The sequence below is a fragment of the Pholcus phalangioides genome, unplaced genomic scaffold, assembly GCF_987345545.1.
Source record: "Pholcus phalangioides strain wild (caught in Gottingen) unplaced genomic scaffold, Ppha-v1.0 ptg000007l_1, whole genome shotgun sequence".
Lineage (NCBI taxonomy): Eukaryota > Metazoa > Arthropoda > Arachnida > Araneae > Pholcidae > Pholcus > Pholcus phalangioides.
In genome coordinates, this window is record NW_028301600.1 from 20,830,766 (window position 1) to 20,855,023 (window position 24,258).

At 38.7% G+C, this 24,258-nt stretch overlaps 1 protein-coding gene across 1 annotated transcript; it reads right to left on the reverse strand.

Annotated features, from left to right (window-relative positions):
* Nucleotides 1-22,102: 22,102 nt before the first annotated feature.
* On the reverse strand, nt 22,103-23,776 carry LOC149085051 (protein ZBED8-like). Its single transcript, XM_089232823.1, has one exon. It carries the CDS (start codon nt 23,670-23,672, stop codon nt 22,200-22,202), a length of 1,473 nt encoding a protein of 490 aa, XP_089088949.1. The 5' UTR covers nt 23,673-23,776; the 3' UTR covers nt 22,103-22,199.
* Between the last annotated feature and the right edge of the window lie 482 nt (nt 23,777-24,258).

Here is a 24,258-nt window from a genome sequence, read left to right on the forward strand (position 1 = left end):
ATGTGTTAGTAAAACGAAAACCTCAGATTTACAAAATAACTAAAGCATTTTTTAAAAATGTTTAATTTTGTTTCTCAGATTTTCGACATTTAAGCATTTTTTCAAATTTTAAAAATTCACAAAATTCTAACAAATAATCAGACATCGAAATTCGAGGTTGATTTTACTAACACATGTATAAATATTCCTACAAAATTTCAGAATTTTCGGTGCAGTGGTTTTTTTACCTTAAACCGGATTAAATCAAAAACTCTGCAATTTGAGAAAATCGCGTTAAAAGTGTTTTTTCTTGTTGAGGTTTACTTTACACTATACAGGGTGTCCTGTATGTATATATTTTAGAAACCTTGGTAGCACTAGTGTCAGGCGTTGTATAGGCCACGTTCAACTGTCCTAGGGGAGTAGCCAGAAATTTCGTTCGGGGGACTACTTTCATTTCAGGGGGGACCAAAGTGATAGAACAATAGATTTGGCCATCGTTTTCCCTTTTTACGGTGATTTTCTCACATTTCGGGGAGGGGGCAGACCCTCTCAAATCCCCTCCCCCACACTACACCCTTGAACTGTCCATAAGATCATGCGGAATATCCTCCGATATTATCCGTACAAACTTTCATTTGTGCAGCGGTTGCTTCCACATGATTATGACGCTCGACTCTGGTTCTCACTGCAGTTTCTAGCTCGCGTTGAGGTCGATTCAGAATGGCCTTGGAATATCCTCTGGACAGACGAAGCGTATTTTCACTTGGATGGTGCAGTCAATACTCACAACTGCCGAATTTGTAAACCAGAAAATCCGCACGCTATCTTAGAGAGGTTCCGTTGCATTCATTCACCAACAGTGACGGTATGGTGTGGATTTACTGCATCTTTATTTTTGGTCCCTCGGTCTTCTACGAGGAGTTACGTTCTACCGGTCTAGTGACATGTTCGATCACCGGGAAGCGATATGCATTGCTGTTACAGAACGTTCTGCAAGCACGTCATTGCCTTGCAGACACAAGCTTTATAAAAGACGGAGCACCTCCGCACATTGCAGTATGTGTTAAGAATGTTCTTAAATCACATTTTGCAGAAAAACGTGTCATCAGCCGGCATTTCTCTAATCTATGGCCTTCCCGATCCCCGGACCTTAATCTATGCGATTTTGGGCTTTGGGGACATTTGAAACGTCTGGTAGGTCATGACAATCCAAAAACTTAAGGTGACCTTAAAGGCAGCATTTCACGTGCTGAACATTCCCCCCCCCCCACACACTTCAGTCAGTTGTGGAACATGCCATCTTATGATTGCACATGGTATCTGAAAATGTTGGCCATCATGTGGAACACGTTTTGTTGCAGTAACAATTATAAGTGTTTAACAATTGTTAAAATTGTAAACGTTTGCCTAAATGTGTCAGTTCTTAATAAAACGTCCTCTAGTAGCGACATGTGCAATTATATATATATATATAATCCCTCGAAACAAATTCCCATCACTTCGTGAAGTCCTCCGGTCCTCCACAAAATTTCACAATTTTCTGCTGACTGGTTTCGCCTGTAGGCTAATTTAAAATACGGTCTTTTAATTATGGACGCCCTGCATTATTAATAAAATATGGTATATATTATTAAAAATAGCAAACTACATGCACAAAACAACAATTACGCTCCATTGCTTTAATATAGCTGTCACTTAACATCATCAAATAGCATTTAAAAGGAGCATATAAACATGGCTCCCACAAAATGGAGTAGGGTCCCTAAGTTGGAATCTTTTGTGGGCCCCCCGACCAGACTTTCACGGGCCTTTTTATGATGGATTTATAGCATGAAAAAACAAAAAATAATGAAAATCGTCCCGGGCCCCAGGGCCCCTTGCCAGCCCACACCTTGGGGGGGGGGGGGGCATGCATATAAACAATATTCAGAAGCCGCCATTTTGAATGTCCGTCATTACTGCAATAGGCAAAATCTGAGATGGCCTCTTATCCAAAATTAAATCTTGATATGTTTAGTCTATGTGCCCGAAGTTGTATGCTTCTATCATTAAAGGCACAATTATTTCACCCAGGACCGCAACTGGATGCTTGGTCACCCGGGGCAAACGAGCATTTTGACGCCTCCTTGTAATGTTGAAGGAGAGGTTTCAGAATGAAATTTGCGCCCCCTCGGGTCCAGCGCCCAGGGCACGAGACCCGCCTGCTCTCCCCTAGTTGCGGCCCTGATTTTACCTATCTGCAGTACTACAGTAGCTTTTTTTTACCTCATACATTTTTTACAGAGCGAGCTTCGCGGAAAACACAACCACATGAAATTATTCAAGAACCTCTCAAATATGACGTCTAGCCATAAGGATATACACATAAGTCACACGAGAAAAGAGGAGTGGCCTCAACACGTTTTCTAACTGCTTACACTAATAATCAATTGCAAACACATATTATTTCTTATCATATCCAGCATCTCTGCAACAGCAAAAACAATTGAAAAATTGTACTCGTTCACACATAGCCCCTTTTATATATATATATATGTGGAAAGAACGGATGTCTGGATATATATATATATATATATATATATATATATATATATATATCGTTCTTTCCACACTATTGTAATGTGTGTGTAAGAGAATATATGAAAACAGGCTGCTTCAGAATTCAATGTAAAATGTCCCAGGGAAGCAGGAGAGGCTCGAAACAAAATTCTTACCAGTGTATGACTGCATTGCCCTCCCCAAATGACGGGCCTGATTGTTCATGAACTATACTAACATGTATATCTGATTGTCAGTAGTCACAGTAAATGCAATGCATCCAAAATTACAGTTTTCTGTGCGAATTAGTCCTTCGATAGGGTATGATCATAGTGCACGCGTGTTTCCGATTCCGAAAGTGGGTGTGGTTTACTCGCGCCGAGAGAAGGTGTACATATATATAGTGCAATATCAGCACCAGTATATATCATATAACGCATTAAAATTCTACATAAAATTTACTAAAAATAATTTGAAGGAAAATCTTATTCAATCAAGTATCATAAATGTGCATTTTGTATATTTGTGTTTCCAATGTTTTGTATTTCCCGATTAGTAATTCTAAAGCTCGTGCCAAAATGATTCCCACAAGTTAAAGTTTTCATCTTCTATGAGTTTTTTATTTTCACAAACGAGAAATTTATGTTTGAAGATTGAGAGTAATGATCTTGAGTCGCGCATTTACGGTTTTCCGCACGTGGGCTACACGAATTTTGCCGTCCTTCCATTCTAGTCTAATTTTCTTGACTACTTTTTCCTTGAATTCACCACCCTGTGCTATAACCCGCTTGCCTCCCCCCACTTCTGCAAGTACACATGCGTTAAAGTCACTCTTTTAGTCATTCACATGCTTTCATGCTGTTTCGGTCACATAGGTGTTTGACACTGTTTTTATCATTGTTTGGTTACTTGCATACGCTCTAGACAATGCTGTCTTAACGCATGCCCCCCCCCCTCCACGGGCAGGGACCTCAAGTGCAGGGTGGGGGAGAGGCCTCGTTAAATGATATCTGGTTAAAATTTTTGAAAGTAAACGTGTCTCGCCAGGTAGGGGCTTCAGAAAAATCACTTTGTCCGAGGATGTGTTTAAGACGGTTGACCCTAGGCCACTCACTCAACTGATCTTTCGCTCTGTAGGTTACTCATTTGGTCATTCAAATGCTTACTCTCGCTTTAAGAAACTCTTTTGCTCACTCAGGCTACGGGCGTGAAGCGGGAGAGGGAAAAAACTGCAGAAAAATTGACAACAGAGAATTGAACGAGACCGTTCACACACAACACGCGTTCCCCGCGCAAAAGACGCGTTCTCAAGGTCGCACGCAACTGGTTCCATTTTTTTCGCGTGTTTTTCGCCAAATGGAGCATTTGGATAGCGAGTTGATTATTATATAACTAGAGCCCGGATTATATGCAAATGCATATTTTGGCCTTTTTTTAGCATTAATACATATAAATGCATAAAATATAAGAAAATTTTCAGATTTTTTTTTTTCCTTCAAGGTAGGATTTAATGAATTAATAGAGATGTTTGCAGTACAGTATTTTCAAAATATCAACCGTTTTATTGTACCGTATTTTCCTGCGTATAATCCGCATGCGAAATTTGAAGAAAGAAAAAAAAAACCCACGTATATAATCCGCGGCAGCGTATTATCCACAGGATTTGAAAAATAAGAATAAAAACCTCTCTCTCTCTCTCAATATCAATCAGTCCATTGATCCGCTAATTAATGGTCGCACTGTAATAAAATCACTGTAAATAAGGCTATTGTTTATTTACGAAACAATAGCCTTATATTTACAGTTCAATCAAAAACCTTCAAATTCAGACTCATCAGAATACTCATCAGTAGAGCCCGGATTATATGCACTAAAAAAGTGGCGACATATGCACTTAAAAATGCCAAGATATGCATTAAAACCCAAAATATGCACTAAAATATCATGAAAAACGAAAAATTCCGAAATATTTACCAAAAATAAGAAAATACCCTTAAAAAAGCTGCTCCAGTAACAAAATATCAATAACAAAATAATTTCGACGCTTTTTCTAAAAATAATTAAACATTTATGACATATCTCTCTAGAAATAGCCCTACAATAAAATGATTGATATTTGGAAAATAGTGTATTACAAGCATCTCTATTAATTCATTAAATCCTACCTCCGGAAAAAAATATGTTATGAAAATATTACGAGCAATATTTACTTGAAACATTATTAAAAAAAAAAGTGATTGAGCTTAAATAAACCTTTAAAAATACGCACTTATTCTGAAAATTCTTTGATTTTATGCATTAATGCTGAAAAGGCCAAAATATGCAAATGTATATGCACATATGCATTTGCATATAATCCGTGCCAGGGTATGAAAAAATCCTTTTTTAAATTAAAAAAATCTGTTTTTTTAATTAAAATCAACTGATTGTTCATTAATTTCAACAAATTAAACAAATTAAAACAAAATAATTAAATTAGAACAAATTAGTTAAACAAATTAAAACAAAATAATTAAATTAGAACAAATTAGTTAAACAAATTAAAACAAAATAATTAAATTAGAACAAATTAGTTAAATAAATCAAAACAAACTAATTATAAATGGCCATAATTATCAGAAAAAATATGCCAATGATAGGAATCTATATATATATATAGGGCCCAGTGAAAGCTCGAATTTCGGACATTGGCCGGGTCAACTGGGCTGGCTTCTTCGCGAAGGGGCAGCGTCTGCCTGTCGTAATAATGTCGTAATGGGCGTAAGGCGCTTATGACAGACAACCAATAAGGAGCTGGCACTGTGACGTCACAAAACTTGCGTTCGCGTCCGAAATACGCTCTCGTGTGACCAGGGGTTAAAAGCTGCTCGAAAACAGGTTTGCGTCCAACGGGAAAACTCTCCCGTGTGCCCGTAGCCTCACGTGCTCGCAAACTTTCTAGGTTACTCTTTTGGTCACTCACTTGCTGTCGTGGAGGTGGATTTATTCAGGGTTATACAAATTTCACTGGCCTTCTCCCATTCTACTAATTTTCTTGGCTCCTCTGAACTTGCTGCCCTGGGCTATAACCCGCTATGCCCCCCCCCCCCGTAACTACGACAACGTAACTGCGGGTTCAAAATCTGAGGGTTGCAGAAAACAAAATTCAGGAAAAAACTGAAAAAATAGCAAAAAAAAAAACTCGATCGAGTTGAATAGTTCTGGAACTAATAGAAATATGAATTATTAGTGCAGTAGACTCTCGCTAATATGGCACATATCACACCAGGGTGTGCTGGATTACCGAAATCGTCGAATTACTGCAAATTCATTGGAAAAGCCCATTTAAATAATATAAACTTCTGCTCATAGACATGTTCTGTTTTCTTCTTCTATATGCTCGAAGAAAACAGGCCTAAAAACACCAGATTAGTAGAGGAATTATTGAGAGTCTATCTCTATACGTAGCAGTATGGGATACTTTATTTAAGGACGAATAATATGGGTTTCCGACGCAAAAATGTTCATAAATCGGATGTCATCACATCAAAAACCATTTTCAATCCACTGCTAGATGAAGCAGCGAATTTTTCCATTTTGCTCTGTCTGATGCTTTAGCCATCCAGTTGACTCCAGCCACTTTTCTGATCTCTTCGATCCATCTTGCGTGGGGACGCGTTCTCGGACGTTTAACACCACGGGGTACCAATCTAGAATACCTGTGGTCCATCTGTTGTCCTGTCTTCTTACAATATGTCCAGCCCATTTCCATTTTAAACGTTTGATTCTTTCCATGACATCATATACCTTTGTGCGGTTCGGTTCCTTATCCAAGTGATTCGTTTTCTGTCTCTCCTTGTCATACCTAGCACACATCTTTCCATGCTCCTTTGTGTTATCTGTAGCCTTTGTATCGTCTTGCTTGTGAGTGTCCATGTTTCAGCTCCATAAGTCAGTGCTGGTAGCCAGGGCCGCAACTAGGGGAGAGCAGGCGGGTCTCGTGCCCCGGGCGCTAGACCCGAGGGGGGGCGCTAATTTCATTCTGAAACCTCTCCTTCAACATTACAAGGGGGCGTCAAAATGCGCGCTTGCCCCGGGAGACATCTAGTTGCGGCCCTGCTGGTAGCACACACACGGGTTAAACACTTTTTTTTTCAGAGCCATGATGGCATGTGACTTCAGAATTACACAGTTTTTGCCAAAAGTTCTCTATCCAATCCTGATCATTCTGTTTATTTCATTAATGATTCCGTTGTCCACATGTGTAATTTCTTGTCCCAGGTATACATAGCTTTCTACTTCTTCTATCTCTATGTTGTTGAGCAAGATTGTCCTCTTCAATGCGAAGGGGTTGAACATAACTTTAGTCTTTTGTATTTGCAGATTCATTTTCAAACCCACCTGAATACTTGCCTTCGCCAGTTCTTGTGTCATTTCTTCTAGTTCGTCTGGTTTACTGCTGATTACAGCAATGTCGTCTATAAAACGAAAATGGTTGAGAAATTCTCCAAATCGGATGTACAATGCTGGAAATTTTTAATGAATTTTCTTGAATAAATTTTCTTTTCTTTCGTCTTGTTTGAAAATTATAAGCGGTAAGTGAGGAAGTTAAAAAGGGATTATTTGTGAATACAGACATGTTATCAATGAGCAAAAGCTTAGTGTTTTTGCTATAGTGTTTCTTCCCATTCGAAAAGAGGATACAAGTTTGGTATGTTATAAAATTTTCTTTGAATTTCTAAAATCGTTCACAGAAAGACAAATTAATTGTCTAGAACGTGAGTGATTGAAATAAGAATGCTCAATGTTCCCTAAACAAATCTGTAAGTCTTCAAAGCGTATCCTTCAACACCAAAAGTTGCTGAAGTGAGCAGAGCTCGGCTGTGGGCGCTTGAGTTTCCAGCAGTGGCTCCCAACCTTTTCTGTGCATACGCCAAGCAGATCAAGGTTAAAGACTAAACAAGGTACTGAGCGAAACGAGCAGAGACCACAGAGAGCCCACCTGAGGGTCCCTCATGGATGAAAACAAAGTCCATTTGGTCAGGTCCAGTGCTGGGAGGCAAGTACTGAGCTGATATGAATAGAGTACGAGCCAAGCAGAGCCAACTGAGGGCCTCTCATGAACGGGCCGGCATATAAATGGATTACCGAACGAGACAAGCAGAAACAACATAGGGATCAACCTGGGGGTCCCTCACTGATGTAAACGAAGCTCATGTGGCCGGTCCGAACGGCGGTACACAAAATATGAATAGATAACAAAACTATCCTGTGCTGTATTGAATCCGAAACTGTCTTATCATGGACCCTACACGCGAGAAGGCAAAAGCTGCGCCGCGTAAGTTCAGCTTTTCTTTCTGATAGCATGTGGTCATTTGAAGTTTGAGCGATCACGTATATTTTTCGCAAGCGCAGTGCGACCCGTTACGGGTAAGGGACTATCATTGTGTGTCCACAGTGCATACTTAATTGATAACTGCTTTGTTTTTGTGTGTGTCGAGGTTTGGATTAATTTTTTTTTTCTTTAAATATTCAAGGATCATCTCTATTAAACAAGGATTCTGGTATCCGAGGCAGCTCAGAATTTGTTTCCTCTGGTTGACTGAGATCCTTACTTCGTTCATATTATTTTCCGCATTGTTATCAAAACGTCGCAAAGAGTAACGTTTAATACTTTCACAGGGGGATAAAAAAATTACATTAATAGTATCTACCTACTTCGACATGAAAAGCTGGAAAAAAAAACATTTATCGAATACATACAGATGTATTTTTATTTATGTATATTGTTGTGTCCGGCTACCCGTGAGCCTTAATTTTTATCAAGCAAAGGAGAAGGAAGTAGGATTCTAGGAACAACATTTTAAAATAATAATTCTTTACATACGCTTTTGATATATATATATATATATATATATACATATATTATGCTCTCTTTTCATCTGCAAAGTATTCATTAATTTGTACAATTGCACTTGATACTGCGAATAAAAAAAATTTTAGCTGGTAATGTCCATGAGAATTAACGTGATTCTCACGTATTCCCAAGATATCTTTATGACCTGTCTAGGAAATTTGCTAGTGTTAGTAGACATCCATGCAGGGATTCGAACCCAAACCAACTCAGTCAGAGGTTAGCTCCCTAACCACTCGACAGCCAGGCGGTTAAGGAAGACTTACGATGTTTATAAATATAACACATTATTCACTCTGTTCCCGAACTTTTTATTGCGTACGGTATTTTTGGCGAGGGTAGCCGGAACAAATGTCCAAATTTATTGTTAAAAACTGCTAATTCATTAATTGTAACATCAGTTGTACAAGCAATTTCTTAAATAAGTGTGTTGCTTATGGAAAAAAAATATAATATTTATAAATATAAATTTCAATTTATAGTTTTAATTTTTAATTAATTTAAATTTTAAAGTTTTAAATAATTTAAAGGTATAAATAATTTTGTAATTTTCAATTAATTTTTTAAAAATATTAACTTTTACGGCCGTATTCACCAACACAGTTTCAACTGCAATCGCAGGTGAAAGGATTGAAGATCGAAACGGATTGGTTAAATTAAGGATTTTAACCAATCCGTGTCGATCGCTGATCGTTTAACTTGCGATTGTAGTATAAACTGTGTTGGTGAATACGGCCGTTATATTTTAAGCATGTTTGGCGTCTGTGGACACTGGGCTGGGCCCCCACTGATCGAAACCTTCACTGTAAAAAATCACCCCCCCCCCCACCACATCACCCTGGATCCACGCCTGCTATCACTATGTTCACCCTCTCTCGGCGCGAGTAAACCACACCCACTTTCGGAATCGGAAACACGCGTGCACGAAGGATTAATTCGCACAGAAAACTAATTTTGGATGCATTGCATTACTGTGATTACTGTGACAATCAGATATACATGTTAGTATAGTTTATGAACAATCAGGCCCGTCAGTTGGGGAGGGCAATCCAGTCATACACTGGTAAGAATTTTGTTTCGAGCCGCTCCTGCTTCCCTGGGACATTTTACATTGAATTCTGAAGCAGCCTGTTTTCATATATTCTCTTACACACACATTACAGTAGTGGAAAGAACGATATATATATATAAGGCTATGTGTGAACACGACAGTCACATTTTTCAATTATTTTTTTTTTGCAGAGATGATGGATATGATAAGAAACAATATGTGTTTATAATTGATTATCAGTGTAAGCAGGTGGAAAACCAAACTCCCCTTTTCTCGTGTGTATATCCTTATGGCTAGACATCATATTTGAGAGATTCTTGAATAATTTTATGTGGTTGTGTTTTCCGTGAAGCTCGATCTGTAAAAAATGTATAAGGCAAAAGCTACTGTAGTACTGCAGATAGGTGAAATAATTGTGCCTTTTAGTGATAGAAGCATACAACTTCGGGAATATATACTACATATATGAAGATTTAATTTTGGATATGAGGCCATCTCAGATTTTTCCTATCGCAGTAATGGTGGACATTCAAAATGGCAGCTTCTGAATAATATCATGGAGGAAAGAATAACAGGAGGTGACGTGACCAGCGCGTCCGTTGAGAAAGCATGGGGAATCTGGGTTGCCAGATGAAGCCAGTGATCACTCTATTAAAGGGACCAAGTAAGCCCAAACAAACCGTGGATTCCCATGCTTTCCTGTGAGAAACATCCCCGTTTTTAAAAATCATTTAAAAATTTACTATTCACTTTAGGAACTCGATTTTTTCCCCTCAAATTCTGTGGATATATTTATATAATTGAACGAAAGCTTTTACAATTTTAGTTGTTATTTGTTTTCGAATATTAACTTCAACAACATGGAACCTTTTGCAAAAATAACCAAAATTTACTCATATCTTGCGCCCCAAAATTCCTTCTCGGCATTTTAATTTTAAAAAAATTATGCCAAAGCATGTAATACCTCAGTGCTGAGAAAGACACAATGTTTAAAGACACTTGAACAAGCGCGCGGTGTTTGAAAAAATCTGAATTTTTTTTTTGCGAAAAACATTATATATGCAAAACATTAGCATATATAATGCCTTTCAGCTGTTTATATTAAAATATTATAGAAATACTTCCAGTCCAGGTAGAACAACAAAAACTCGAGCACAGACAATTTTAGATTTCAAATTCAATTCGAAACTGTTTTTTTTTTCAAATTTTCGTACATATACCACTTTAAAAGCAAAGTAATAGGGGCCATTCAAGTATTACGTAAGCATATTTTTGGCCATTTTTGACCCCTCCCCACTTGTGAGCAAAATTTCGTCAGCAGCATAGAATATTTCATATCTTCAAAAAGGGTGGTTGATGACGTAAGCAACCTTCAAACTCCACCCCCCCCCCCCTGTCATCAAAAGTCAGCAAATCCTAAACCCCCCCCCCCTCGATGATGACGTAATACTTGAATGACCCCATAGGTACAAAATGAAGAGGGGAAAAAAACAGCCCAAGTGATTATTTTCCTAAATACTATAGGCTATAGGCCAGAGAAATTACTTATCACGGCTCGTAAAAAAAGTTTTTTATTTTTAATATTTTTTTCTCAATACTACATCTACATAGCGGAAGGTTTGGATGGGCGGCATATATTTCAATCATACGTATTCAAGCATATGAGAGTGGAACGGAAGAAGGTTGGCGAAATTTGTACAGCCTACAGGCAGCAAAACCATAAATACACAGTGGTGGAGGACGCTCGAGCACTTCCAGTACTTTGAGGCACGGGAACGGCAAAAATCCTAGCTACGTCCCTGTCAGAAGGTGCTCGAGCACCTCAAGATTGATTTAGAAATCAAAATTCCTCATGTAAGCTTAAGACGAGCGCCCACGGGCCTCACACACTTTCGAAATGTCCCGGATCTATGATAATGATGAACGAAAAAAAAAGACAAAATAAACAGTTAAAAGAAAAAATTATGAAAATTGCATTTTATTGGAGCTTCATATTATTTTAATTAATCATATTTCCATAGACATTAATGTGATACATCGAATTTTTAAAATAAATTGAAGGCACTGGACTAAAAACGTATGATGAGTTGCGAGTGAAAAATGATCTTCCCCTTTCAAAAATAAATTAAAAATATAAAAACCCCTTATACAAAGATAAACTTTTATCTTTCCCCTTTATCGGATCATGTAGATTACCTGAAGACGCATTAAACAGTCATGGTGCTTAAATTTATTTAGATATTAATATTTCAAGAGAATTCGATCCGGCAAAACATATGTTAAGTATAGGGAAAAGAGCGGTTTGTTTGGGCTTACTTGTCAGCCCATAGGGTTGCCACAACGGCTTCAATTTTCGTGCCTGATGTCACCTCCTGTTATTCTTTCCTCCATGGAATAATATTTATGTGCTCCTTTTAAATGTTATTTGATGATGTGTTAAATGACAGCTATGTCAGTATGTACTTGTACAGTATGTCAGCCAATGCACAAAAAGTAGCGGTAATATCTTGATATGCATTCCAGATGTACCATGCTGTCCTTTTGCCTCTTCCTCCAAAGGATACTGTGTTGCACCCAGTCATGGGCGGAGATGCGCCCCCCCCCCCCCAGCGTCAAAGATGGAGTCAGCTGATCTAATGTATATATGTATACATGAATTGACATCATCACCATCGTGTCCCCCCCCCCAGATTTCCAAGTTTATCCTCGCCTATGCACCCAGTTATTGTGTGAAACAATGGTAAGGCAGTAAACGATGAGAACCCAAAGATCTTGCTAAGTCATGTGCATGGCCCCCACATAATGGAGTAGGGCCCCCTAGGTTGGAATCTTTTGTGGACCCCCAACCAGACTTTCACGGGCCCTTTTATGATGGATTTATAGCGTGAAAAAACAAAAAATAATGAAAATCGTCCCGGGCCCCAGGGCTGGACAGCTGTTAAAACAATGGCGAATAATTGTTGTTTTGGGTAATTTGCTATTTTTAATAATATATATACCATATTTTATTTACAATAAATTTATATTCTATTTATAACAAATTTTTGCGAATTATTTAATGGAAATACTAATACTGCATCGTCTGTACTGTATAGAATACTGATAGATAAATACATAAATGAATAGAATACTGATTTAAATGAAATGAACAAATTTTTTTAATAACCCCCTCTTAATATCACTCAGTACAAAGAGCAGTACACTGTTAGGGCAGCCTTCCTACATTTACACTGTCGTGTGCAGCCTTTCTTGCAGCCACATTGTATTAGTTCCCTGCATGCTAGCAAAGCCTCTGGTAGGGCTGTCCAAGATATTTCCTATCCACCTCTCTCTCTTTAACCACCTTCTTCCAACCCCAATCACATGGTGACAGGAGTATTGGGGTTACGACCATCATTTGGGGCCATCACTAACCAGCATCTGGCTTTGTACGCTGAATGAGAGCATCTTGCGAAGGAGGCAGATTGTCAATTGCTGTACCTTTCTGAGTAAACAGGTTTTTTCTTGCATCCTTAACACATTCATCGCTGCTAGTACAGCCATATAGCAAAACTATAAATCTCTCCAATGGTTTCAGCATATTTTGTACAGTATGTCAGCTAATGCACAAAAAGTAGCGGTAATATCTTGATATGCATTCCAGATGTACCATGCTGTCCTTTTGCCTCTTCCTCCAAAGGATACTGTGTTGCACCCAGTCATAGGCGGAGATGCGGGGCACCCCAGCGTCAAAGATGGAGTCAGCTGATCTAATGTATATATGTATACATGAATTGACATCATCACCATCGTATTTCATTAATAAATTTTTTTGCAATCGTGTTTTGAATATCACATGAATTTTGCCTAAAATTTGACATAAAAACGACTTTTTCATAGAAAATATAATAGATAGACCAAAATTTGTCACTGTTTTCACCATTTCGAGACACTTTCTATCAAAAAATGTATTTAAAGTTCACTCCAGAACCATTTTAAAGAAAAGTGACAAGAAAGGTAGTCGGATACCTTAATAGGATCCTATATATGTTAAGTTTTATTTATAAGCCTCTCACTGACATAAAACTCATACTCTTCAACTCTAATTTTTTCAATAATTAACAATGTGTCTGCAACGTATATACAATATTTCTGCTGTCAAGTACCAGAAGATCAGAGCTGTTTTTACTGAATGGGTTTCTCAGATCTTGCATTACATGAGTGAGAGACTTGATATCTTTTGCAAATGCCATCTGTGAATGCTTGTTAGCTTTGTGGTGACGCTCATCATTTTCCCATCTCTTTGTCTTGGTAGAATTAAATTCTTCAACTAAGCGGACCATCTCAGGTCCAGACACCATCCAACGATGCAGAGCTTTTGAGTTTTCTGAGGAGCCTACAGCTCCTCCATCACCTTTGACTGATGCATTATTTTGTTCATGGGCCTGATCAATAGGGCAGCGAATGCCCTACTTGACTTTTTGGTAACAAACTTTCCTTTTATGAACTCCTTGTAGGTGGCAAGATGGTTCTGTTTAAGTGAAATCATGTCACATAGGTGGACAAGAATCCATCTTGCATAGTAAGTAGGGAAAAGAACCAGGGAACGATACTGGATAGTGCCTCTACATAGAGCTGAAAATCTCCTCATAATGTTCTTACAAAAGTCAACAAAAGGAGTTCTAGTTTTAGAATGATAAACCAAAATCTAAATTGTGGACACATACATCAACTCTTTCTTTGCACCACTCTTCAAATGATTTAACTTGACTGCTATCCTCTATGTCAAGGGTGGCCATCTCGTGGCACGCCATGGTATCAGGAGTGGCACGCAAACACTTCTCAAGAAAGTAAAGAAATTCTATTCCATTTTTCAATCAAAGAAATTGTCTCGAATTTTTAAACTATCCTTTTCTCAAGCCAGGATTACAATATAAAATTTTTGTAAAAAAGTTCCTTTCTTGCAATTATTTTCACCTATCTGCAGTGTTACTGTATCTCAAGGCGTGTATACATTAGCGCGCAGATCATGCAATGAAAACATTCGCAATTGGTTGTTCAGTAATTTGTACAGAAAGGTACACCAAGGAAGTTTGTGTACCCGCTTCAGGGGGTCGTAGGCTACAAGATCAGTACACTAATATATATTTGCCTTCAGATACAAGCTATTGGTCCTTTGTTAAATAAATGAAGATGTGGTACAAAAAAAAATTGTTTTCAGAGAATATTGCGAACAATTTGTGTGTGTGTGTGGAGCTGTGTTCCAGTAGAATATCTACAATGCAATGTTTGCATGAATTCAAAATTAAGAAAGAGAGATGCTGAATTCCATTTACAAACACTCACAAAGTGATTAGATTGGAGTTCACTAAAAAAACAAGTTGTTGATTGATAAGTGGCAAAATGAGTTTTCAGATTTATAACTCATATAAAAACTCCATAAAGTGGCAAAAATTTATTCCTTACAGGTTTAATCAGGGCTGCAACTAGATGCTTGATCACTTGGAGCAAACGCGCATTTTGACACCCCTTGAAATGTTGGAGAGGTTTCAGAATGAAATTTGTGCCCCCTCGGGACCAGCGCCCGAGGCACGAGACCCGCGGTTCACGGAACCTTTGCCCCCGATATTTCGCCTCCGACATTTCATCCCCGACATTTCGTCCCCGGTACATTTGGCCCCCGGAAATTTCGCCCCTGACATCTCACCCCGGTACATTTAGTCCGCGGAAATTTCGCCCCGGACATTTCGCCTGCCCTGACCATATCAGTGACCCAGTGAGTAATAAAGTAAATCGGAAATTTATGTCTGATATTTCTCCTGCCCTGATCGTACGCGTGACTATATGAGTGAACATATGAATGGTGGTACAAGTGACCACATGAGTGACCCAGTCAGTAATCAAGTGAATCGGAAATTTACCCCCCTGACATTTCGCCTGCCCTGATCGTACGCGTGAACATATGAATGATGGTACAAGTGACCGTTCGTTTACGATGTTTGCTCGGTGAGGACGGGCGTTGTCATCCATAAACACAAATTCTGCGCCCATGGCACCCCTAAACAAACGTACATGTTGTTCCAGAATGATGTCCCGATAAATTTGGGCTTTCATGGTTCCGGTTTGAACATGCAGATCTGTTCTGGAACCCAGTATAATTCCACCCCAAGCGAGCAATGCTGCACCACCGTAACGGTGTCGTTCAATGATGTTGTCTTGGTGGTAACGGGTACCTGGCGTTCTCCATATGAAAGTCCGACGTGAATCAGACTGCAAGCTAAACCTGGACTCGTCGGAAAACATCACACAAGCCCACTGTGACGATGTCCACATTGCATGTTCTCTACTCCAGGCTAATCGCTGCCGACAGTGAGTTGCCGTGAGCGGAACACATCTGACAGGCCTGCGAGCATATAGACCAATATCTCCCAAACGTCTGTACACGGTTTGCCTTGAAACTGTGGTACCCGTGGCTGCATATAGCTGACGAGACAGGTCGGATGCTGTGCTCCGTCTGCTTCTTTTGGCAGTTACTGCCAAATACCGGTCTTCATTCGGCGTTGTAACTCGGGGGCGACCTGTACTGTAACGTCTACTGACATTTCCGTTATCTTGGAATCGTTGCCAAGAGATGACACTTTGGGCAATTCCAAGTCCCTCGGATACTTCCATCTGAGTACGCCCACATTCCAGGCGGCCGATAATTCTACCACGTAAAAAATCATCCACATGCGTCCTCTGTGTCATAACTATTCGCTTATGGCACTGAGCGCCTTACAGAACTCTGGTGAACAATTTCTTTCACTTCTTTGCCACCATTCCTTATATATCCCCCTCTTACACTCTCGTCATTGTGACGTACTATCGGCATCATCTGGTGGCTTCCTGAAATTTGCATATCATTCTTGCAGATGTGTGTGATAATTCTACAGGTGAAATTTTTACTTCGATTTCCGTGTGATTCTGAATTATCCTTAATTTATGGACATGAGTGTAAATTTAATGAAAATTTATCCCTCGGACATTTCACCTGCCCTGACCCAGTGAGTGATCATATAAGCAGTGCCGTCTTAACGCATGGGCCCGGGGACCTCAAGAGAAGAGGGGCCTCACAAAAATGAAATCCAGTTGAAATTTTCTAGGATTTACCAGATAGGGCCTCCGAAAAACCACTTGGCCCGGGGGCCCATGATACTCTTAAGACGGCCCTGCATATAAGTGTAATAAATTGAAATTTTTGGCAAAATTTAGTGATAAGCCGTATTCAGCATTGCTATTTCCTGCATTCTCCTCGATGATACATGATGAACCTAAGTATGAAGGTTTTTATTTAAACCCATCTGGATATCTAGGAAGCGTGAGGAGAGGGAAAAGGAAGCGTGATTGGGGGATTTTAATGTTTTTGATCAGGACGGTAATACCTCTTCTTATATTAAAAAATTTCGCACACGTAAATTTGGGAAAAATATTTTATGATTCAACTGAACATTCCAAATTCTTAGGATCCATTAAAGTGTGAGTCACTTGATCACTCAGTGCTACGTAACCATCTATAAAATGGAGGGGATGAGGAGGATCATCTTTGCAGACACTCCACCCTCACACTTTGTCAATCACTCAATCGCTCACTTTGTCAATCATTCAATCGCTCACTTTGTCAGTAAATCAATCGCTCACTGGGTCAATCATACGGTGATTAACTTTATCAATCTTTTGGTCACTCATGCAGCCACTCAATTGGTCATTCACTTGGTCACACATTCACTTATGCGTTCCATCACTCAGTAACTCCCTTGGTCACTCACACGGTCAGCCCCTTGATCACTCACTTGGACACTCGTTCCGTCACTCATGCGGTCATTCACTTGGTCCCCGATACGGCCATTCGGTCAGACACTGTCACTCATACAGTTAATCACTCGGTCCCTCACGTGGTCATTCACTTGGTCACTTATACGGCCATTCGGTCAGTCACTCGGTCACTCATATGCTCAATCACTCAGTCACTCCGAAATTTATTCAAGCATTCACCCGGTCACTCATACGCTCAATCATTCAGTATTTCCCTTGGTTACTCATACGCTCAATCACTCACTAGGAAACTTACACCAGTATTTAATTAGTCATTCATTCGGTCAGTCACTTATTCACTCAAATGTTCCATCGCTCAGTAACTCCCTTTGTCCCTCACACGGTCAATCCCTCGATAACTCACTTGATCACTCATACGTCCATTCGGTCAGTCACTCGGTCACTCATACGGTTAATTACTCAGTCTCTCCTTTGGTCACTCATATGCTCAATCACTCACATGGGAAATTACACAAGATTTAATCGGTCACTCATTCACTCAAACGTTTCATCGCGCAGTAACTCCCTTGGTCACTCACACGGTCAATCCCTCGATCACTCACTTGGTCGCTCACGTGGTCATTCACTTGGTCACTTATACGGCCATTCGGTCAGTCACTCGGTCACTCATATGCTCAATCACTCAGTCACTCCGAAATTTATTCAAGCATTCACCCGGTCACTCATACGCTCAATCATTCAGTATTTCCCTTGGTCACTCCGAAATTTATTCAAGCATTCACCCGGTCACTCATACGCTCAATCATTCAGTATTTCCCTTGGTCACTCCGAAATTTATTCAAGCATTCACCCGGTCACTCATACGCTCAATCATTCAGTATTTCCCTTGGTCACTCCGAAATTTATTCAAGCATTCACCCGGTCACTCATACGCTCAATCATTCAGTATTTCCCTTGGTTACTCATACGCTCAATCACTCACTAGGAAACTTACACCAGTATTTAATTAGTCACTCATTCGGTCAGTCACTTATTCACTCAAATGTTCCATCGCTCAGTAACTCCCTTTGTCCCTCACACGGTCAATCCCTCGATAACTCACTTGATCACTCATACGTCCATTCGGTCAGTCACTCGGTCACTCATACGGTTAATTACTCAGTCTCTCCTTTGGTCACTCATATGCTCAATCACTCACATGGGAAATTACACAAGATTTAATCGGTCACTCATTCACTCAAACGTTTCATCGCGCAGTAACTCCCTTGGTCAATCCCTCGATCACTCATTTGATCGCTCATACAGTTAATAACTTGGTCGCTCATGCGGTCATACATTTGGTCACTCATACGGCCATTCGGTCAGTCACGTGGTCACTCATAAAGTCAATTGCACACTAGTTGATAGTCACTCACGTGGTGAGTCATTCTGCCACTCGCTTAGTCATTTCTACGGTCACTAACGCACTCCTACAATCCATTTCACACTCACTCGATCACTCATACCGTCACTCATGTCAGGTGTGAATTTTTCGGGGGCCAAATGTACCGGGGCAAAATGTCAGGGGTGAAATTTCCGGGGGCCAAATGTAACGGGGACGAAACGTTCTAGGGGCAAGATGTCGGGGGCGAAAGTTCCGGATCCCGAGACCCGCCTGCTCCCCCTAGTTGCGGCCCTGGGTTTAATCATACATATTCCTCAATATATTCATAATTATATATCAAAATGATATGATTGCAAGCAAGGCCGTAGCGAGAGGGGGGACTTGGGGGTCTGCCCCCCCCCCCGAAATGTGAGAAAATTACCAAAAAAGGGAAAAAAAGATGGCCAAATCGGTTGTTCTATCACTTTGGTTCCCCCCCCCCCTCCGAACAAAATTTCTGGCTACGGGCCTGATTGCAAATTATGGCTATGAATGTTCAGTACCATGTATTTCCAAAATACAAGTGTTCAATGACAAAGAAAAGTTTGAAAAACACAGCTCTACAGAAATATTTTTGGGACTACAGAATTAATACCTGTTAAAAGAATGAGTGGTATCTACACCACAAGCGTAAAAAAAATGTATATCGTATATAAGACAAACCCCCTTCTCCCCTAATATGGATAAAATTTTAACAAAAAATGTAGCTTGTACATAAGTATGCATGATACTATAAAGCAGTATTTTTCAACCTGTAGTATGTAGACCCCTGAGGGTCTGTGAGTACTTGTAAGAGAGTTCTGAGATCATTTTAATTCACTACCATTACATGAGTGACACATTTATTTCTGTAAAACTGTAATTTATTACTTCAATATTTCATTGTATGCAAATTATAAAACACAATACATTTTGGGTTTTATCGGGGGGGGGGGGGTGCAGCTCGAAAGTGACCTTTGCTATAGGGGGACCGTGGCATTAAAAAGGTTGGAAAACACTGATATAAAGTAAAAAGTATGATTTGACTCAAATGTGCTGATAAACTATATAAATTACAGAGCATGCCTTCTCTTTTCTCTCCTTTGAAACTTTCTGCATGTAGATTTTTTAAATAAATTACACAGAATCATGATTTTTTTTCAAATTTTTTTTAATGAGAACAAAGTGTCAGAGTGAAAAACATGACTAAAACTGTGACTGTAAAATACTCTATCAGCCATAACAATAATCTACACTTGCATTAAATAAAGCTATGAAAAAATATATAGATATCATTGAACTTCTGTTCAAACAAAAAAAAGCTCAGGTAGAATAAATTTCAATGAAAACATTTCATTAAAAAAAAATTTTAATATTTATGGAAGCATTTTTAAAATAATTTTGGGAAGAGAAGGGGGTAAAATAAAATCTTCTATCCAATAGGCAAAAATCCTTTTATGTATGCATCAAGAAGTGAGTTGCTTATAATAACTGAGTATTTCATGCAAGCAAAAAAACATTTTCTTCAAAAACAGGATCTCTTTTAGAAACTTCCTAGAAACATATTCACAACATCAAAAATGAAGAAATGTCGGTTTATGAGACCAAACCAAAAAAATATATTTACATGCCATACAATAAAAAATAAAACATTAAGGTTAATGAATGAGGCATTACATTATAACAAACTTCCCTCTAGAACAATGAGCATGCCTAAAATCAGAATAGCAGTTTGTGCCCAACAGAAAACCAAATGTTATGTGTAGCGTTTGGTTGCAACATATAAAATGCAATAAATTTAACAGACTTTACCAAAGGACAAATTGTGATGGGTGAGTATTTTGGATCGTCTATCTTGAAAACAATGCACTTTGTCAGCTTTTTATTTTGCCACAGTTAGTAACTTATCAAAGTCTGTATTACTTAAATGCTAAAATATAGTATCTCTTGCGCATCAGTAGCTAAGAATTGTAGAGCCACAGTGTGTCAAATCACTGGCAGCTACAACAGTATTGACAAAGACAATATGACACACCACACAGAGCAGCAAAGTCTTCTGCATATGAACCTACATCGGAAAGCAGAATATGCTGAAATCTGTGATGTATGTTGCAGAAGAATCAGTGCCACTGCCAAAAAATCTGGAAAAGTTTTAAGAAAAATGTAGAAAACACTATTATTGAAATTTTCACTGTAGAACATTTCCAGTCAGCTGAGGGCTCATTGCACAACAGCGCAAAACATTCTGCTTTTGGGGACCTGCATAGCTGCCACCTCTGCTTGCGTGCAGCACACCAATACATGCAATGGTCCTAGAAATTGTAATCAGACCCATGGAGACGTGAAAGAAATCACCTAGTCTGACCCGTCCATCTTAATGCATGGGCCCACTCGGGCATCAGAAAAATGAGTTGAATTTTTTGAGAATTTGTCAAATAGGCTCAGAAAATCACTTGGCCCATGATGTTCTTAAGACGGCCCTGAGTCTGACAAATCACACTTTATAGTGAATCACGTCATTAATCAAGAACAAATAAGCCACTTGCATCACCACTGATAAGTTTTGCTAGTCATCATGTTATAGCTCATTAATGCTGCCATTGGTAAGCATAAGGCAGCACCTCTGAACATGTAATACATATAACCACAGACATACATAAAGGTTAGATTCGTAAACACAAACATTTTCTGGCATGTAACATTGTTCGATGCAGGCCTTAGAGCAGTGTTTCCCAAACTTATTTGTCCAACCGCCCCCTTTCCAAATTAAATATTCCTCATCGCCCCCTGGAAGCGACATTGAAAAAACTGGAAAGATGCCGTGGCAAATTTCGATTTCTTTTGCATCAATATGTTTAGATAGCTTTTACTTTTTCGTCCTGTAACTAATAAAAAAGATTTATCGTTGAAAAAAAATTATAAAATTTCAGTATTTCATTACAAAAAATAAAATTTTACAGAGTGTTAAATTATTAAAAGATTTTATTATTAAAGATTTTCATTTATACACTAATTACTGTCAGTGATGTTCGCATCCGCTTGAAAAATGTTAATAATTTTAAGATTTAAAAGAAAAAACTACAAATAACAACACTAATGAGAAGGGTGAACCTGATGTGCCACCATTAGTTTACTAATGCTGGGCTGTATTTTAGTGAGCAGCATTCTTAAATCCCCACGGTTGCATATTTGTAATTGATTTCTTTTTTTTGTCAACAAATTTGTGACTGCGCTGAACCCTCTCTCTACTAAGTATGACGAAGGAAATGCAATTAAAAACTTTTGCACTATTTCCCACAATGCGGGAAAAAGTTCGGGTATTTGCTTCTGCAACCAGAATAATTGATAACCGTCTTTAAACTTAAATTTCAGTTCCTCAGTTAATCCTATTTCTATCAATTGTTCTTGCAAATGAGAGGATTCCTCTACTACTGTATATGTAAATGTATCCAAAATCCAAGCGGGTATTTTCATTTGAAGAATGTCTTTAAATGTTTTCTTGAAATCGTCATGGAGAGCATTCAAGTGCTGGCAATATACAATTAAATCCCCCGTTTTTTTTGTGACAGAAGATAAATTTGGAAAATGGTGAAATTCTCCTCTCCCCAAATTTTGCTTACCAGATTTAATTTTGCCACAAAGGCAGAAATGATAGATTTTGTTTTAATCAAATTGAGTTTGTCACCTTGCAGCTGCAGATTTGTCTCATTAAATTTACTGAACAAGTCTGTCAGATAAGCAAGGTCACTTTTGGCATTGATTAAGTTGGCTCGTAAAGTGTCGTCCTTATTTTGAAAGAACTCCAGGACTGAGTCAAAGAGCTTGTAGAATCTGTTTAAACAGGATCCTTTCGACAGCCAACGAATTTCAGTGTGAAGCAGCAAATGATTGAATTCTTCATCGTTTTCGATGCATAGCTGCCCAAACAATCTGTTGTTCAATGCATTACTTCTGATTTTGTTGATGGCTTGAATAGCATAATGCAAAGATATATGCAAACGTTCACTCAAATTTTTGGCAACTAAATGTTGGCGATGAATGACGCAGTGCACAGCGAATATGTCTGGGACCACTTCTTTCAAATATGCGAGAAAGCCTCTGTAGCGTCCTATCATCGCTGGAGCACCATCAGTAGCTATAGATAGGATATTGCTCAAAGGGATTTCTTTTTCTTTGAAAAACGTTTCCAACACTTTAAATATGGACTGTCCCTTTGTATCAGTTTGCAAGTTTTTAGCAAACAGTAATTCCTGACAATTTTTTTTTTCCTTTATGAATCGCACATACGCAAGAAGCAAAGCTTCATTTCCTGGTAATGTGGATTCGTCGAGTTGTAAAGAGAACTGTAATGATTTTAAATAATGGCATAACGAGTCTTCGACATCTTTAGCCATTTCGTCGATTCTTCTTTGAACTGTGTTATTGCTCAAAGGAATTTTCTTGATAATATCATAAGCTGGCTTATGTAGCACTGTACGTATTACCTCACTTATTGCCGGTAGAATTAGTTCTTCACCAATAGTATGTGGTTTTCCCGATTTTGCAATAAGTAAAGCAATATTGTAAGAAGCTCGCAGCCCATCGTCATCTTGTTTGGATGCCGTTGAAAAAAGTTCCTCTAGCTTCGATTGTTTCAAAAATCTTTCTTCAAATGCTTGAAAATAAGACAAACACTTATCTTTTTTATCCGCATAAACTCTAATCAAATGATCTTGAAGTCTCGAAGGCTTCATAGCTTCATTTGATAAAACTTTTTGGAAAATCAGGCACATTGGTAACGTATTGCTTGTTGGTGACTGAATAAAACCATAGTTCAAATATTCGACATTATATTGCCTGCATTTTTTCTTAGGTTTGGTTGCATTTTCTGCAAAAAATAAAAAATAAAAATAAATTAAATAAAAACATATTTTTTTAGAGTAGAGAGAAATGTCATACTTCGAAACTATTCTAATAAAATAAAAACAAGATATTGTGATCGCGTTCTCCCTTTTCAAAACCAGAATTTTTCGCATCAGTTATTTCATTAGAATATCAATCATATCATGTCATCTGCGCAATACATTTGATCTAAAACTGTGGATGTGCATCTGAATGTTGGCGATGAATGACGCAGTGTACAACGAATATACGTCTGAGACCACTTCTTTCATATATGCGAGAAAGCCTCTGTAGCGTGGTCCTGGAATATTCTAAGGATGCCAAAATTAAAATTTAGTGAAAAATGGGCTATAACAGGTAGTGAAGAGATCACAGAGAGCTGTGAAAAAATTTCGAGGTGACGAAACAAAGCTTTTAACTTAAATGTGGTATGGAAAAAGTGTGACTATATTTTCAGAATCCAGCAGAACTGCCCATAGAACCTGTGTAATTTTAACGTGTAACTTACGTAATTTCAATGCATGGTTCCTGTGAGCCCATGGCCTGCATGATGAGAACTGATCTATAATTTTTGAGGGAAAAAAAATGTAAGCTGTTATTTCCAGCAGCTATATGTATCCCCCAAGGACATCACTTTGCCCAGGGCTCACAATGTCAGACAATTCTGCGTAGAACCAAGACAAAAGGGAAGCTCGCTAGGGTCCGGAGACTGACCTAATT